The sequence below is a fragment of the Polypterus senegalus genome, chromosome 11 (genome assembly GCF_016835505.1).
Source record: "Polypterus senegalus isolate Bchr_013 chromosome 11, ASM1683550v1, whole genome shotgun sequence".
Classification (NCBI taxonomy): Eukaryota; Metazoa; Chordata; class Cladistia; order Polypteriformes; family Polypteridae; genus Polypterus; species Polypterus senegalus.
In genome coordinates, this window is record NC_053164.1 from 166,755,556 (window position 1) to 166,774,425 (window position 18,870).

General features: G+C 38.2%; 1 protein-coding gene and 1 long non-coding RNA gene across 2 annotated transcripts in view; one reads left to right on the forward strand and one right to left on the reverse strand.

Moving 5' to 3' along the window:
- The window catches only part of wee2 (WEE2 oocyte meiosis inhibiting kinase), a 108,332-nt gene that overhangs the window by 24,766 nt on the left and 64,696 nt on the right, over positions 1-18,870 (forward strand). Inside the window, exon 2 of the mRNA XM_039770067.1 lies at positions 16,264-16,593. Coding sequence (XP_039626001.1) covers positions 16,264-16,593 — 330 coding nt within the window. The remainder of the gene's footprint in view (positions 1-16,263; positions 16,594-18,870) is intronic.
- The window catches only part of LOC120539698, a 46,689-nt gene that overhangs the window by 2,878 nt on the left and 24,941 nt on the right, over positions 1-18,870 (reverse strand). The window lies entirely within an intron of this gene.

Below are 18,870 nucleotides of genomic sequence, written 5' to 3' on the forward strand. Positions count from 1 at the left end.
TGAACACCTGGTGATATACCTCGTTATATCTAGTGTTGATCATCTCATTCACATATGAATGCTGAGAGCCAAGAGTTATGCTTGGCCCTCCCAACATGTAACCTTTGGTAAGCTGGCCCTCGAGTGAAAGTAGTCGAACCCTGCCCTATTATGTCTTTTAAAGGGGTGGCTTTCTTGCTGCCACTCCATCTGTCAAACCTACAGCACAGAGTTTCCTCTTCACAGTAGAAATATAATTGTTTTTTTTATTTTTCAGTTTTTGCTAACCTAAACTTTAAATTTTAAATCCTCTGTCAGTTTTGGAAAAAACTGAGGTGTTTTAAGAGGGTAGGGTGTATTTTACTCAGTCATGTAATTAACACTGGTAATTAAACACTTCTTAAAATGTAAGTGAACGCTGGCATTTCTATATAATACACATACTCATACTAGTTTTTTTTGCATCGTATCTTTCTTTGCCTTAGCATCGGATTAAAAACCGATCACGCACATTTGTGTCCCTTCGCTCCTTTGGCCTTAACACGAGCCCTCATAGAACTGTTCTTTGCTGGCTCCAACCTGTGTGGGTAAGTGGAAACTTTTCTCACTGATTCTCTGCTCAAGTATCTAGCTTTGATGAATAGGTGGTAGAAACTGCCCCTTGTCAATTGCCGAGTAGTTGTGGAAATCCCACTGGTGATGGTCTACTGGCTCACGTGTAATTTTAATTGGACCAAGTAGGTAAACAAGGAGTACATTGCTTTACTTCCAATCTGGAATTTGCTTGGGTGATTTCTGGAAATCTACTATGATAAATTGGTGACAATTGGTTGTCATGGATTACTGTGTCTACTTTGCTTTCTAATGCAGTCACATCTACAAACTAAAATGCTCACCAGATTAATTGTATCGACTTCGAACAAACTTTGAATTGTCTGCTGATCTCCTGCTGCACTGTGGCATTCTGAGATGACCAAAGTATGTTCACTGGGGCTCTTGTCGTCATTTTTATCTCAACAGGAGTATCAGCGGGTCGATTCCTTCACTTTGGTCTGAAGGACGCACTTGTCCACGTATTTTTGAGCAACATGTGCTGATTCTGCTAAAATCACTGGAATATACGTCCATAGACTCTTTAAAGTTTGGATTATTTAATATTCTATCTCTAACAAAGCTCTTCCTATTGGTGATTTTTATTATAGACACTCGGATGGACAATTTGTCATATGGAAACTTGGCAGCAACTGGGTGACTTTTTTCATCTAAATTGAGTGCTACCTCCAGAGTTTTTACCTGCATCTCTAAATCCTGTCTTCGGGAAGGGGAGGCAGTCTCTCAATAATACACCGTAAAGACCTAAAATTATCACTGATACCTCTTCCAGCATATCCATCTTTGAACTGTTAGCTGGCAAACTCTGCGGACCTTCACCTATTATAATTGCTGTTTTGTATAGACCTCCTAAGCTATCAAGTGTTTTTATTGTAGAACTTTTTTACTGTTTTAACAACTTTGTGTGCAATGTCTACTAATGTCATCCTCATGGGTGATTTTAACATACACTTTGACGTGCTAACTGATGCAATGACAAATGAAATCTTAATGAAATCCTTGACTGTTTTAATTTAATTCAATATGTCAACATTTCGAGTCATAACAAGGGTCATATTTTAGACTTAGTTTTTCTGCTCTGGTATCACACCTCACAATCTTATTCCTACTGAATTACCCATCTTGGATCACAAAATGATTACATTTGATGCTAGCTTACCTCTGAGCAAAATAAAGGTTCAGTGTGTAATATCATTTAATTTTAAGCATGTTAACCCAGAGACCTTTTATAAATTTATTGCAATTCCAACCTGTTTCTCCTTCTGCTACCATGCCATCAGAATTAGACCATTACAGTGCTACTGTCTTCTGCCTTCGATACACTAACTCCCTTAAAAACACAGACTGTTTCATTTATTCGCTCTGCTCCCTGGTTTACATCTCCATTCAAAGCCATAGACCAACAGTTGGAGCGCCTAGCTAAAAAGACGGTTCTTGTACACAAGGAAATGTATTCAGATCATATGTTAAAATACAAAAATGAACGCTCTCTCTACTGTTAAAACTGTATACTATTCTAACATTATCAATACAGAAGGGAAAAATACTAGAGCTCTTTTTACTACAATGAATAGGTTAATTGTGCTACAAGAAAATGTCGCTTACCCTAACCTTTCTGTTCAATACTGCTGCACTTTTTGGATTTCTTCAGCTCAAAAATTGAAAACATCCACCAGCAACTTGCTTCCTCTGTTTCTGCAGAAAATTACATACACTCCACTATCGCCTATATTCCCTTACCAACCACCTTTATTCTCAGATTTCAGTTTACCAGCTGAAAATATTTCTGAGCTTATAACAAAATATAATTCTTCCACATGCCTAATAGATCCAATACCTACAAGCTTTAAGTCCTGTCTGTCACACATTTCTCCCATGATAACTGCTATACTACTCTAGTTAACTCTTCCCTTACTACAGGCACGGTCCCTCACCCAAACAAATTAAAAACCACCTCAATTTCTCCAATTCTGAATAAACCTGGCTTAGACCCTAATATCATTAACAATTCTCGGCCTATCTCTAATGTTCCATTCATTTCTAAAGTTCTCAAAGAGTGTTTCCTCCCAACTCTAGTCCTATCTTTCAAAATATAACCTTTTTTGAACAGTTTCGATCTGGGTTTCGTCCTAAAGACAGCACAGAAACTGCCAGGTCAAAATCACAAATGATCTTCTCTGGGCAGCTGACATGGGACTTTAATCAATTCTTGTGCTTCTTGACATCAGCTCCACATTTGACACCATGTCTCATCAGATACGTTTTGAAACGACTAGCTAGTTTTGGAGTCTATGGCCTTGTCCTCCAATGGTTTTCTTCCTACCTCACTGGTAGGAGACAATTTGTTCAAATATAGGGCTTTAAATCTGAGAATACAGTCGTTACTAAAGGAGTTCCGCAGGGTTCTGTTTTGGGGCCGCCGCTTTTTCTCATTTATAACTTCCCAATAGGTAATATCTTTTGGCACCATGGTATTTCATTGTTACGCTGATGACACACAGCTATATCTATCCACTAAATCCACTTCTGTTTTCCCTCCAGATACTCTTATGGCATGTCTCTAAGACATAGTCATGGATGACTCTCAATTTTCTCCAACTTAACAGCAATAAAACTGAGTTGCTCCTCATTGGTTCTAAATCTACACTTGGTAAGGTTAACCATTCTTCTGTTTTTAATTAAAAATATTAACACAAACCTCTCTACCCAGGTGAAGGGCCTGGGCGTCATTCTCTCTTTTTCTTCCCATAATAGTAAGATTTCTCGGACTGCCTTCTGCCATCTATGAAACATTTCTAGACTTCATCCTGTTCTTGTGTAACACAGTACTGAAGTATAGGTTAATGCCTTAGTCACCTGAAGTATATATTAGATTACTTTAATGCTATTCTATTTGGCATACCACAAAACTTCTCCATTGCTTACGACTTATTCAAAATTCTGCTGTCAGGGTAATAACCTGTTCGAAATCCACTGAACCTATTACACCTTTTCTCTCTCAGCCTCACTGGCTCCCTGTTAACTACCGAATACAATACAAAATACTGCTCTTAACATTTAAAGCTCCTTCCTACCTCACTGATCTCCTACAGACTTACACTCCCTCTTGGTCACTCAGATCCTCATCTGCAGCTCTACTTTCTGTACCACACATCAATCTCTGTTCTATGGGGAGTTCGAGCGTTCTCTCATAGTGCTCCTCAACTCTGGAATTCTCTTTCCTCACACATTTGTCAACTCGATTCGATAACCCATTTGCCCTCAAAACTTATCTTTTCAAACTGACATACCTATTGCAAATTTTACACTGTTACTGCCGGTTATCTTTGTTTGCTAATTATTGCTTTTTGATTAATCATTCTTTGTTTTTATTTTGTTTAATTTCATTGTAAGATGACCTTAAGTGTTAAAAGTATTATTACATGCACTTGTGTTTTTATCATTAATTGCACTGCTGTTAAAATAAACAATTACTATATTTATACAGCTGTTTGTGTGGGGTTTTTTCCTTCATTGTACTAGCTAGACATTTTGTAGTTGTTTAGGTATTATTATAAATGTGGATTACCCTTTCAATAAGGCAGTACTTGTTTGACACGCACAAATAAACCCAGTACAACCTTTTTTTTTTAAGCCAGAAACGTATCAAATTTTCATAAAATGCTTATCAAGAAGATACAAGACTAACTAGCTTATCAAAATTACAAGTAACTTTTGGTGTTTGCTGTTAACCTAACAAGCCTGCCTGGTTACTAAGGAACAATTTCAATTCCCCCCACCCTGTTGTACTTCACAAAACAAGCTCACTGTATAAACGAAGACCAAATATCTCCCATTTTAATTAAAGGACAAAATTTTAAATCATCTCATTTCATTAAAGTAGCTTCTCTTTCCGTTTGACTAATTGCACAGTGTGATTTCTCTGACTACTTTTCCTCAGTTTATTACTCCACTGTCTAACACCAGAATCCCTGAAGCCTAAATAAAAAGTTGTAAGGCCGGGCCACCTTAAATTTCATTGCATTGCTTCATCAGTGTCTTTTGTTTTGCAGATGTGTCAATCAGCACATGCAGCCTGCTGTCCATCAAAATCCCCCTTCCCTCCCCCTCCCCACTGTTGCTGCTGAAGTCAGACACACAGTTCTCCCAGCACAAGTCTGTTTATCTGTATGTGGGTTGCCTTGAATTGTATAGGATAAATAGTATAGTATATCATTATTTGGAATACCTACATTTCATGTGTGTTCCATGTGGGCAATGATCTATGTAAATGTAGGTTGACAGGAAATGCAAGGCAAAAACTAAAGCAAACTTTTTTCATGTTCTACTAAAAATTGGAGAAAATGCTGACTTGAAGTGTATAATGTGTGAAGACTTAAGTCCAATTATCAAATAAACACATTCAAAAAAAGTATAACAAATGCACTTTTATTTAAGAATATAACCAAAGAAGAAAAAACTCATTCAATTTACATGTTGCTGTCAATGAGGGAAGACCGAAGTCCAAATATCAACCAACAGAAAGTAGAAGTGTGGCTGATGAAGAGGTAAGACCTACTGCCTCGAACCTGCAACCTCTCGATTACAAGTATGAGTTCTTTCTATTTTGAGTGGTGAGCTGCTGCTATTATTACTACAATATAATAAACATACATTTTGAGTTGTGTCTTACACCTGGTGTAAAATTTGGTTACTTGTAGAAGATGTGTATAATTTTATTGTGTTCGTGATGTTCACATAGTCCAACGAACTTGCCACTCCCGCTCGGAGTTTGTGTTTTATCTCCATTCTTTTCACAACAGCAGCAATAACCACATTTGGTTGATTGTACCGACAAACATACAATGCCCTGTGACCGCTATCCAATTTATTATGCGGCATTTGCGATTTGACATCAGACACCCTTGCGGAGCATGTCTGAAATGGTAGCTAATCTGTCATTTTTTCACATCTGGCAAAGTTTTGTTGAGAACTCTGTTTTGAGTTACAACCCAGGGCAACATATTACTGTTTCCAACCACTGTCCATTCTTTCTTGCAACACATCTCAACCAAGCCTGACAAATCGGTATAAAGTTTTGTATTGCAGCAGATTTAGAGACAAAGTACATTTGCAATGCCACTCCTTATTGAGAAAAAGGTCCCAGTCGTCCCACGGGAGAGACTTTCCAAGACTCTGGTCCAGAAACGGCTGCATAAGCTTAATGACAAAGGCAGAACAGTAACAGACAGACAGCTTCTTCACATCTTTCGCTGGCTTATAGACTACTGCACCGCAACACAACTCTGCTTGGCCCAATAAATAAAATGGGATGGCAACTTCTACCTGCAGCTTAAAGTCCCTTTACTACGCAAGCAATTCTTCACGCAAGTGTTTAGATGTGGCAGTGTCATGCTGACGGTGTACGTGCCCAAAAAGAAGAATCCTTTTGATTTTAGTCTGTAGCAGCCGGTGTAAAAGTTTTGCAGCTGGTGTAAAAGTTTTGCTACCTGAGAAAGTGCTCATACACAAACTTCACAATTTTGAAACGCAATGCAATTTGAACGTGTGTGGGTTTTTTTTTTTTTTTTCCGATCTTGCCTGTACTCTGTGTTTATGGTGGAAGAAGAACAAGCCTGTTAGCATTCTCAGTACCCTGCACCATAATGTGGAGTATGGGCAAGATTAAGCAAAAAAAAAATGTTCACATGGCATCGCGTTTTCAAATAGTGACATTTTTATGCATGGATGTATGTGTGGATTTGTGAGAGAGGCAGAGACATTTGATCTCATTCATGTGGTTACTGGAATATAAAAAAAAACTTTCGCAAAGGTAAAACAAAAGGAGTGTGCTTTTGTTAAATAAAACTGAATAACAAAAAAATTCAAGTGAAAATAAGATACCAAGAAGACATTAATTACCAGCGTTTTGTGTTTCTGCTTATATCCTTTCAGTGATACCTATCTTTTACAGGTAGCAAAAATTTACACTGGGTGTTAAGACTCAAATCAAATGTGTGTTTATTATATTATAGTAATAGCAGCTCACTACTCAAAATGAGAAAGACCTGGAACCTCGCACATAAACGGTGTGTATGCACAAAAATGTCTATGAAAGTTTCCACGCTCAAATTGGGATGAATAAAACCTAAACTTGGTGTAAAGCCACGCACATTTCCACTGTACCTCATACCCTGGCGTACGCAAGTTCACCACTCGGTTTTGCAGACTGGCGGTAACCAGCGTCAAAGCAGTGCTACTGTTCCCGTTTGGTTACCCTTTCTTTTTCAGTTCAACATCCATAACGCGGCTTTATAAATACACTGAAATTAACCACATATTAGTTTAATGCATTTGATTGTAATTAACCTGAAACAATATAATGGTCCACGGAATGGTCAAACTATTCTAAATACAATAGCTGCTTTAGCATTGCTACTCTCACTGCACCACCACCTTTCAGCTGCTCTCGTTGGGGGTTGCCACAGCGGGTCATCTTTTTCCATATTATTCTCGCTTCACCACTCAGGAGTATTTATATCACTGTATCTGAGTGGGGAATCAAAGATCTACAGAAGCTGAGAAAGAGAATTCTCGGTATACAGCATCAAGCATGCACTACCTCAGCCATGCTGTCTATTGAACTGCTCTCACAAGGCAATCATTTCAGAACTTTTCCTGTATGGACCTCACGGTTCAGAAACTGTTTCATCCCAAGAACTATAAATGTACTCCATTAGTCCATCAAGTGCTCCTTGTAGAACTGTTTGTACTTATATGTACAACTAGCAAAATGGCCGCGCTTTGCAGCGGAGAAGTAGTGTGTTAAAAGAAGTAATGAAACAGAAAAGAAAAAACATTTTGAATATAACGTAGCATGATTGTCAATGTAATTGTGTGTGTGTGTATAGTGTTATATATATATATATATATATATATATATTATATACGTGTGAAAAACTATTTGCCCCCTTCCTGATTTCTTATTCTTTTGCATGTTTGTCACACAAAATGTTTCTGATCATCAAACACATTTAACCATTAGTCAAATATAACACAAGTAAACACAAAATGCAGTTTTTAAATGATGGTTGTTTTTATTTAGGGAGAAAAAAAAATCCAAACCTCTATATATATATATATATATATATATATATATATATATATATATATATATATATATATATATATATATATATATATATACACTAATAAAAGGCAAAGCCCTCACTCACTCACTGACTGACTCATCACTAATTCTCCAAGTTCCCGTGTAGGTAGAAGGCTGAAATTTGGCAGGCTCATTCCTTACAGTTTACTTACAAAATATTCCAGATATTCCTGTGCGTGTGTGTACGTTTGAAAATGCATGTGATGCAGTCAGACAGAGAGAGGTGAGTAGCCCATCAGGTAAACGGTGGATGTAGCCGCGAATTATGAGAGAAGATGAAAAGAACGATTGACAGCTTTTTCGTTAAGAATGTTAAGTTAGGGCCTGATCCGTCCGAAAATCATAACCAATGCTCTGACACGGAGCCATCAACCTCCCAAGTTATAGCAAGCCCTGGTCCGGAGATGGCATTAGATAATGAGTCACATACGATCGAGTCCGAGCCCACTGAAATTAAAAGGGGTAAAAGTGTATACATTTCGAAAAGATTGGCTTGACCAGTTTCCCTGGCTAAGATACAGTAAAGCCGATAATATAATGCACTGTATTTACTGTAAAGAGTGTGGGAAGACCATGGCTGGCAGTAGTGCATTTGTGACTGGTTCTAATACATTCAGAATTGAAACGCTGAAAAAGCACAATGCATCTATAAAATGCATTACATGCCGCGATAAATGCACTGCTCAAGTGTCCCCTCTCCCCGCTGCCTTTCAGCGGCAGGCAGCAGCAAACAGATCATCAGACGAGGCCGAGATGATAATTAAGTTTAACGTTGCCTACAATATTGCAAAAGAAGAACTTCCCTTCACTAAATTCAAGTCCGAAATAATTCTTATGAAGAAAAATGGCTTGAAAGTAAACCCGACGTACGGCAATGATGTCGCGTGCGCCCAATTTATAGGAGTCATCGCAGATACATTGGGGAAAAAAAAGATGTCTGTGTAAATTGCGAACAGTGCGTACATGGCATTCCTGATCGACGGAGACACAGATATCGCCACAAAGGAATGCGTCATTGTGTAAGGTCGTATCTTGCGGAGAAGAAGACCGGTGAATATACTTATTGGACACATTGAGGTTGAGCATGCTCATGCCTATGTCTGGAAGATTTTGATGCTAGAGAGAGTGTGGCCAGCTGGTTTAGTCAAGGCCAAAGATCAAGAAGGCCAAACTACAGGAGTTGGCCATCCGAGGTGCATGTGACTGCAATGGAGGATAGTCCATAAGACATTGAGCCATGAGATGTTCAGTTTGAAGCCCTTAAAACACTCAATTTAGATTTTCTTTTTAGTTAATTTATCTTGAGATTTTTTAAGTTTAAATTTCAGCTCAGTAAAGCACTTTAAGCACCAACACTTTTTCAGTAAGTTACCTTTCTTGTAGAATTGTGCTTGCCTTCAAATAAAGAACTTTATATTGACCAGATTGTTAGTTAATCATTTACAAGTCAATATTGCCTATATGGACAGCGATTAAAAAAAAATAAATTAAATAAAGTGAACTTGTAAAACTGTGGTGTTAAATGTGATGCGGTTGAAAATTTGGGTGCACCTAACAAAAAAAGTTAGGCGCACCAGTGCAAAAAGTTAGTCTAGAGCCCTGTATGTGTATTTTATTTATATATATATATATATATATATATATATATACACACACACACAGTGTCCTGATTTCTTATTCTTTTGCATGTTTGTCACACAAAATGTTTCTGATCATCAAACACATTTAACCGTTAGTCAAATATAACACAAGTAAACATAAAATGCAGTTTTTAAAATGATGGTTTTTATTATTTAGGGAGAAAAAAAAACCAAACCTACATGGCCCTGTGTGAAAAAGTATTTGCCCCCTTAACCTAATAACTGGTTGGGCCACCCTTAGCAGCAATAACTGCAATCAAGCGTTTGCGATAACTTGCAATGAGTCTTTTACAGCGCTCTGGAGGAATTTTGGCCCACTCATCTTTGCAGAATTGTTGTAATTCAGCTTTATTTGAGGGTTTTCTAGCATGAACCGCCTTTTTAAGGTCATGCCATAGCATCTCAATTGGATTCAGGTCAGGACTTTGACTAGGCCACTCCAAAGTCTTCATTTTGGTTTTTCTTCAGCCATTCAGAGGTGGGTTTGCTGGTGTGTTTTGGGTCATTCTCCTGTTGCAGCACCCAAGATCGCTTCAGCTTGAGTTGACGAACAGATGGCGGACATTCTCCTTCAGGATTTTTGGTAGACAGTAGAATTCATGGTTCCATCTATCACAGCAAGCCTTCCAGGTCCTGAAGCAGCAAAACAACCCCAGACCATCACACTACCACCACCATATTTTACTGTTGGTATGATGATCTTTTTCTGAAATGCTGTGTTCCTTTTACGCCAGATGTAACGGGACATTTGCCTTCCAAAAAGTTCAACTTTTGTCTCATCAGTCCACAATGTATTTTCCCAAAAGTCTTGGCAGTCATTGAGATTTTTTTGTTAGCAAAATTGAGACGAGCCCTAATGTTCTTTTTGCTTAACAGTGGTTTGCGTCTTGGAAGTCTGCCATGCAGGCCGTTTTTGCCCAGTCTCTTTCTTATGGTGGAGTCGTGAACACTGACCTTAATTGAGGCAAGTGAGGCCTGCAGTTCTTTAGACGTAGTCCTGGGGTCTTTTGTGACCTCTCGGATGAGTCGTCTCTGCGCTCTTGGGGTAATTTTGGTCGGCCGGCCACTCCTGGGAAGGTTCACCACTGTTCCATGTTTTTGTCATTTGTGGATAATGGCTCTCGCTGTGGTTCGCTGGAGTCCCAAAGCTTTAGAAATGGCTTTATAACCTTTACCAGACTGATAGATCTCAATTACTTCTGTTCTCATTTGTTCCTGAATTTCTTTGGATCTTGGCATGATGTCTAGCTTTTGAGGTGCTTTTGGTCTACTTCTCTGTGTCAGGCAGCTCCGATTTAAGTGATTTCTTGATTGAAACAGGTGTTGCAGTAATCGGGCCTGGGGGTGGCTACGGAAATTGAGCTCCGGTGTGATACACCACAGTTAGGTTATTTTTTAACAAGGGGGCAATTACTTTTTCACACAGGGCCATGTAGGTTTGGATTTTTTTTCTCCCTAAATAATAAAAAACATCATTTAAAAACTGCATTTTGTGTTTACTTGTGTTATATTTGATTAATGGTTAAATGTGTTTGATGATCCGAAACATTTTGTGTGACAAACATGCAAAAGAATAAGAAATCAGGAAGGGGGAAAATAGGTTTTCACACCACTGTATCTCCGGGCATGGAAACCACTCGGTAAGTGATAGTTCTTTTGATCAATAGTGATCACCTCGATAGACATGGTAATGGGGGTTGGAATGATAAAGGCAATGGGTACCTGAGAAATGTAAAGTAAGTCTAAAATGCCTATACAATAACTATAATTGTAATAAACAAACAAAACAGCGGAGAAGCCGTGGATTAAACAAAAAGGCTGTAGTTATCAGTAGGGAGACGTGAATCCCGTGGCAAAGCAAGGAAGCGAATGTAGACCGGAGAGACGGACAGTCTTATATAGGCAGGCAGCCGACAACGTGGGAGGCGTTGGGATGGGGGACCCAACGCCACCTCACACGGTGACCGAGCTGCAGGCTATAGCATATGTACGTAAGTAGGATTCAGTTAGCGTTGGGAACCCGTGTACCAAATTTCTTGAAGATGGGCCCATAAGTAACAAAGACTGTTGAAAAGTTCAAAATGGCGGCCGACACTGGCATCATACCACCGAAATAAGTACGTACATTGGTTTCGGTTAGTGCAGGGAAGCCGCCTACTAAATTTCGAGAAGATGGGGCCATAAATAAGAAAGTTCAACATGGCGGACGTTGTTGACTGTTATGCGTAGAATTTCGAAATGAAATCTGCTTAACTTTTGTAAGTAAGCTGTAAGGAAATGGTCCTCCCAAATTTCAGCCTTCTACCTACACAGGAAGTTGGAGAATTAGTGACGTTTTGAAAATTCAATATGGCGGCCGACAGTGGCGTCATAGCACCGAAATAAGTACGTACCTACCAAATTTTGTGAAGATGGGGTCAGCCTTCTACCTACACGGGAAGTCGGCAAATTGGTGACGTTGGAAAGTTCAATATGGCGGCCGACAGTGGCGTTATACTATCGTATCGTAAGTAAGTACATCGGTTTCGGTTAGTGCAGGAAAGCCGCCTACCAAATTTCGTGAAGATGGGGCCATAAATAAGAAAGTTCAACATGGCGGACGTTGTCGACCGTTACGTGGAATGAAACCTGCTTAACTTTTGTAAGTAAGCAGTAAGGAATAAGCCTGCCAAATTTCAGTTTTCTACCTACATGGGAAGTTGGAGAATTAGTGATGAGTCAGTCAGTCAGTGAGGGCTTTGCCTTTTATTAGTATAGACTAGCAGAATACCCGCGCTTCGCAGCAGAAGTAGTGTGTTAAAGAAGGTATGAAAAAGAAAAGGAAAAATTTTAAAAATAACGTAACATGAATGTTAATGTAATTGTTTTGTCATTGATATGAGTGGTGTTCTCATATCTATATCTAATATATCTATCTATATCTATGTATCTATAGATATATATCTATCGATAGATTGATATACACACATACAGTACATACATACACATACAGTACATACATACACACACACACACACAATTATATATGTGTGTACGTATATGTGTGTGTGTGTGTGTGTGTGTGTATAGCTTTGGTCACTGAGTGCAAGGGAAAAATAATAAAATATAGTCTAAGTTATTAAACAGTAAAACATTAACGTTTTAAGAAGTACAGGTACATTGAGCACTACTGGAGTGGTTGCGGGTAAACTACATTTTAAAGACTGTAACACAACAGTACTAACAGCAGCTAAAATGTATATGGATCATCTCTCGGTAGTAGATCCCTTTTGAAAGGCGCTACACGACGGCTGTGTTATAGAAATTACATTTTCTATGTGAACGTTCAAATGTTTGCCTCTGGTAATGTGCCTTACCGGCATTACCAGCAATTAAAGAAAATTAGTTTTGTGTCCTCTGCAGTGTTAAGAGAGAAAGGCTTTGGTTTGGGATAAAAGGAAAAAAGGTGTAAAGAAAGGAAAGTTGCCTTTTTCTTTTATATAGTATAGAGAGATGTGTTCGCTGACGTTATGATCGCCTTTTGGGGACAGTCGCTGTTGGTCTTGTGTAGACTGGTGAGACGTCCCTTTCATTAATCGGTTGTGATGGCACTGTCAGTCCTCCACTCATGTGCGTGTCTTCATAATCCGAGCTGACGACCTCATAATTGTATACGTTGAAAAGAAAGTGCGAATTGCCTTAATATTAGTTTGCAGCGGTGTAGAAAAGGGGTCCCGTGTTTGCACTTGTCTGGGCTATAGCTCAGGGGGAGGGTGAAAAAAATTAAAAGTGCTCACTTTGACTTAAGGCCGGCACAGCTATGCACGCCGGGTGCTCGACTTTCGCTGGGCAGGAGACCCCAGTTTTGCAGACACGTTCACGATATCAAAAGTCTCAGCGCTCTTTGGAGGGCATTCTCATTTTTTATATATATATATATATATATATATATAGCAAAATACCCATGCCTCGCAGCGGAGAAGTAGTGTGTTAAAGAAGTAATGAAAAAGAAAAGGAAACATTTTAATAATAACGTAACATGATTGACATTGTCATGAGTGTTGCTGTCATATATATGCCTGCCTAAATAAGTCACCCTCGCTCTTACTTTTTATCGTTCATTTAATCATGGCTAGTGGCGGAAAAATTATAAAATGGAAGGAGGATTACACGGAGTATGGCTTTACCAAAACAATTATTGATGGCGAATCGATTATTCATAAAGCTTGAATTGGTGATCTGTTTTTCTGTGTTAACCTTATTTTTTCATACTTCTTCTCAAACCAAGGTGGTGCGAGGGTAAAATGAATAGGGATGCGCTGATCAAAGTAATCGGTGTACTAGGAAATCATGCATTGACAAAAGTTCCCCTTTGCTTGTCATGGAAAGTGTGATTAAATGCATTATTTTTTTAACGCGTTATGGAGCTCATGCATCGAAGCTTCTCAGCTGTGCTTGTGCTAAGAAAAGGAAAGATTTTAAATATAACGTAACCCGATTGGCAATGTAACCTTTTGTAAGTAGTGCCTGGAGGATTCAGTGTGGAGAAACTCTAGAGACAGCGTGTGTATTAACTTGTGGATTTTTCTGTAAGCATTTGGTGGCAGTGTGACGAAGTTGCTTCGAAAGACGGCGTTAGCCGCGGAGCTCAGCTCAGAGCGAAATTAGGTAAATGGGAGGGGAGATGATGACGCGACTCCCCCACCCGCCTTAACTGTCAATCCCCACAAACACAGTCTCTCGGAATTTGCATAAGCACCCCCCTTCACCTGCAATTTTAACTTAGTTACAAAGTGATCAAAACTCGTTTATATCCTCGCCCTCTCATTAAACTTGTATCCTGCATTACCTGTGGGCATGAGAAACGCCAGCGCAGCCTGTCTATGAACTTAATTTAAAGTTTAGGTTTACACCTTGCTTTCTTTCCGAAGTAGCAGCACTCATGAATATGGTAGTATATGTCACTCTCTCGCTTCTTATTGTTTCGCTGCCTTCTCAATTATATAATGCATGTTTTCTTCAGCGCTTTTTGGAGGTTTTCCTGGTTTTCTACGCACTGCGTGTACAGTCAGTTCACGTGATTACGCGGGAGGCGTGATGATGTCACACAACTCCGCCCCCCACGGCTTTCGAGCTCAATTCCATTGCAGTAAATGGAGAAAAATACCTTCCAGTTATGACCATTAGGCGTAGAATTTCGAAATGAAACCTGCCCAACTTTTGTAAGTAAGCTGTAAGGAATGAGCCTGCCAAATTTCAGCCTTCTACCCACACGGGAACTTGGAGAATTAGTGATGAGTCAGTGAGTCAGTCAGTGAGGGCTTTGCCTTTTATTAGTATAGATTAGCTCACTGTAAACTTGCACTACAGTTATAATATTGCACAACCTGAGCCACTTTATAAAGCATGTATTTACATATGATGATGCTATCGTTTTGAGATGAAATGGAGCAAAATATATTTATTATACAGATATAACTTTAATTTAAATCTATGTTAATAATTAAACATGCCAGGACACTGCTGAAGTGCTAGCTGGGAGCTTGCGCTCCTCTCACGGATTGTTCCTGCTTTGCACTATAGTCTTGCTTGTGCTGGCGTGACACTGGAAGGATAGATGGATAGAATAATTAAACACGTACTACGAAGATATTTCAGTGTTTCTTGAAAGTTTTTAAGAATCGTTGTTCTATGCTTGCAGATGGCTTAATGTCTATTACAGAGCTGATTTTGTGGCGATTGGGTATTTGGAGAAAGAAAAGTAAGGACAGGAATCGGGGGTTAGTACATTTGAAAGAGACAGTACTACTACAATAAAGTATTTCATTGAAGGTTGTGCAGCAAGCATCTTGCATTAGACATGAACAATCACTGTGCCACCGTGTTTCTATGTTTAATAACATGATTTAACTCCTACCATCATGAAAATTATATCACGTATACATCTCAGTATTTTAATTATTCAGAGAGCTGTAATATCATGAATGTAATGGATTCTGTGTCCTGTCGGAGGAAGAGAAAGTCCGGAATCATGTAGTGATTCACACACACAAAGTGCATAGAAGATCAAATGCAAAACAAAGCATTTATTGTGCTACTTTAGTTACAATGGGATTTGAGAAACTAGTAAATTAAAAAATTTGAAGAAGAAGTTCATGATGATCTAATTTAATGGATCAGAGCATTTCTAGTATTCTGGTATTGACTAATCTCCAGATGTAAAATCCCAGTTTAGCAAGATAGGGTTTGTTTTGATATCCAGAATTATGTAATCTCTTTGTTGAACTGGTGATTTGGTTTATTCAGATGTCTTTTTTTTTTTTTTTTTAAATACACGTTTCTTGTAAAGGAACTGTACATGACTTTTTTGAGATATAGTCTTAAAGTACGTGATGAGTAAAGCTTGTGTTTTTTTTTTTTTATTGTTAAGTAAATCCACCCTCCTGGGCAGTGGATTGTTCTTTGTCTTGTGGAAGGTACAGTGTAGTGTTAAACACATAACTGATGGTTGGTTTTGAAATACAGTAATAGAAATATTTTTTTCAGTTGACAGTTGTCATCCATCCATCATAAATTGTGGTATATGTTATATTCTGTATCTTTGTAAATGTCAAACAATGGCTATTATTAATGCTGTTTTTGTAATACCTCTTTAGACTGACTATTGCATGAATATTTGCAAAAGTGTATTATCTTTAAACAGTCTGACCAATGATTTTAATATTGAAAGAAAATTTTTTTTACTGTTAGTAGTTTCATTAGAAAACCTTAGGATGTAATATTGTCATCTGTCTAATTCTACTGTGATTGAGAGATGCAAGGTCCTGCAGCTGAGATGTGCTAGTTAGGAATGTTTGCTCACTGAGTATTGTACAAACTTTCTTTTTGATATCCTACTTGCAGATTGGCAACCGTCGACGACAAGAGCTGACCAGTCCAGGCTTGAACAGAAGAATTATCCAGCAACTAAATTTTTCAAGTGGTGGTGAGGAGGAAAGTGCAGAGAGTAGCTTTGATGACTGGAGTTTCACTGAAACCAGTCCTAAGGAAGAATGGAAGATGAATGCCTGTCAGTTACCTACAACATCAGACAGAGATGAAGAGAGGGATGTATTTTTTGAAAACACTTCTCCTCCGTCTGTTCAGAATAGCTGTTTGAATTGTCCAAGCACTCCTTTGCATGACACCACCTGGAAAAAGCTCAGGCTATGTGATACCCCTAATACCCCTAAGGTAAGTGATAAGTGCAACTTTGAAAGTAGCTGACTGCAGATAAAGTTGAAATACGACTACATTGCATAAGGTGGAAAAGTGAAGAGATGATGTTGTATGAAATAACGCAACAGTGTCTTGTCTATATTTTTAAATGTTCTTGAGTGGAGTAGAGATAAATAATTGATTTCCAAGCAGTGTCACTGTTATTAAGAGTACTTGGCCCAAATGGTGCTATATTCAATCAGATATTTTCCCCATCTTGTCTAAATTGGATAATTCTTTTCAAATAGTGATGCAGTTAGTTGTGTGTAGCCAGTTACTTGTTTTTTTTCCTTCCTCTTACTTAACTGTGGAATCCCTGAAGCTTGCAATTTTTGCGTTGTCTCTGACATCCTTAAATATTCATAACATACGCCAAGATGCTCGTAGCTCTTTATCACTGTGCTAATAGCCCACTTTTGTTTTGCAATTGTTTAGAATAGCAGAACACAGCCTACTACAGCCCCCTCCCCCCATCCTCATTCAGCCAGATGAAAGCATCATCCTGATGAAATTCTCACAGCCGAAGTCTGTGTTGAAGTGTTTATCTGGTAATGCGTTTGTAAGGAATTATATAGGTAAAGAAATACTGTAATTTGAAATGCACACATTTCATGTGTGTTCTGTGTCTGCAACAATCTGTTTAAATATAGAATGACAGAGGGAATCCAAGGCAAGAAATGCTGAGCTCACATCTAAAATAGAAAATGTTTTCATATGTTATAGCAATAATGACATAATTTTGACATGAATGTAGGATGTGTGAACCCCAAATATCCAAGAAACACTTTCACAAAAGGTATAACAAAACAAGCATGCTTTTATTTAAGAATAAAACTGAAGAATAAGAAATTGCTCAGTTGACATGTTGCTGAAGCCCAACTATCAGTTGATACAAAATAAGACATTTTTTATATGTGTGTTTGCATGTTTCATTTTCAACCAGTTGTCATAGTGGTAACGCTGCTCCGTCAGATCTTCGTGATCTGCGCAGATGGCGTACCAGATAAATAAACTACTGTTTAGCAATGGTGAGATAATAGGTTCAAATCCTGCATGTTCTCTGTATTTAGCACTTTAAGTAGTGAGCTGCTATTATTATTATATAACAAAAACATACATTTGATATGTGTCTGTAATAACCTGTGTAAATTTATGGTACTTGTAAAAGGTGGTAAATTTACTCGCAAACGGACATTCATATCAACATGTCATTTGAATGATTTTTTTTTTTTGTTCTTTGATTCTTAAGTAAAACTGAAAAAGAAAAGGGTCATTCAAATTCATTCCTGAATAAAGCTTAATTCGAATGATTTTTTAAAATTTTTATCCTCGGATCGAATAAAAAACAATTCAAATGAGATGCTGATGTGAATGTCCATATGTGAGGAAAAGTAACATCCACCATAGACACTGTGGTATCTGTTTGCTGAACAAGACACTAAGACGAAATGATTGAGCTGCGTTTGTGTGTGTCTGCTTTTATCGCTTCAGAGATAACTTTTACAGGTACCGTAAATTTACACTGGCTGTTACAGGCTCAAATCAAATGCATGTTGTTATATACTGTAACAGTAACAATAACAGCAGCTCAAACGGTAAATGTGAGCAGAACCTGGAATCGAACCCGCAACCTCTTGAGTATGAGGCAGCGGTCCTTACTTTTGCACCAGCCAAGCAGATGTGGCTAATTCGTTTCGATCGTTGGGCTTCAATTTTTACACATTGGAAGTAACCTGTAAATTGAACAGTTACTTATGTTATATTCTTGAATAAAAGTGCACTTGTTTTGTTACACTTTTTGTGAAACTGTTTATTTGACTTCAGTCTTCACTCATTGTAAACTTTACATCAGCAGTTTGACATTATTACTATAACATGAAGTTTGTTTTAATTATGTGTTGAACATTTCTTGCTTCGCATCTTCCTGAATCTACACAAATCATTGTAGACATGGAACACACATGAAATGTATGTATTCCAAATAACGATATATTACTTACCCTGTACATTTCCAGACACCTTCAGCACTGAGAATTGTGTCCGACTTGACTTCAGTGCAGTGACAGGGCTATGCTTTTCTCATGTTGTTTTGATTCAAAGTAAGAATGTACAGTATCCAAACATAGCAGTACAATATTTTGCTGGCACAAGATAACACTACAGTAGAATCCCTGAAGCTTATGAAAAAAATCGTAATCCCAGCCCACCTTAAATTCCTTTGCATTTCTCCATTGGCGTCTGTTTGTTTTGTAA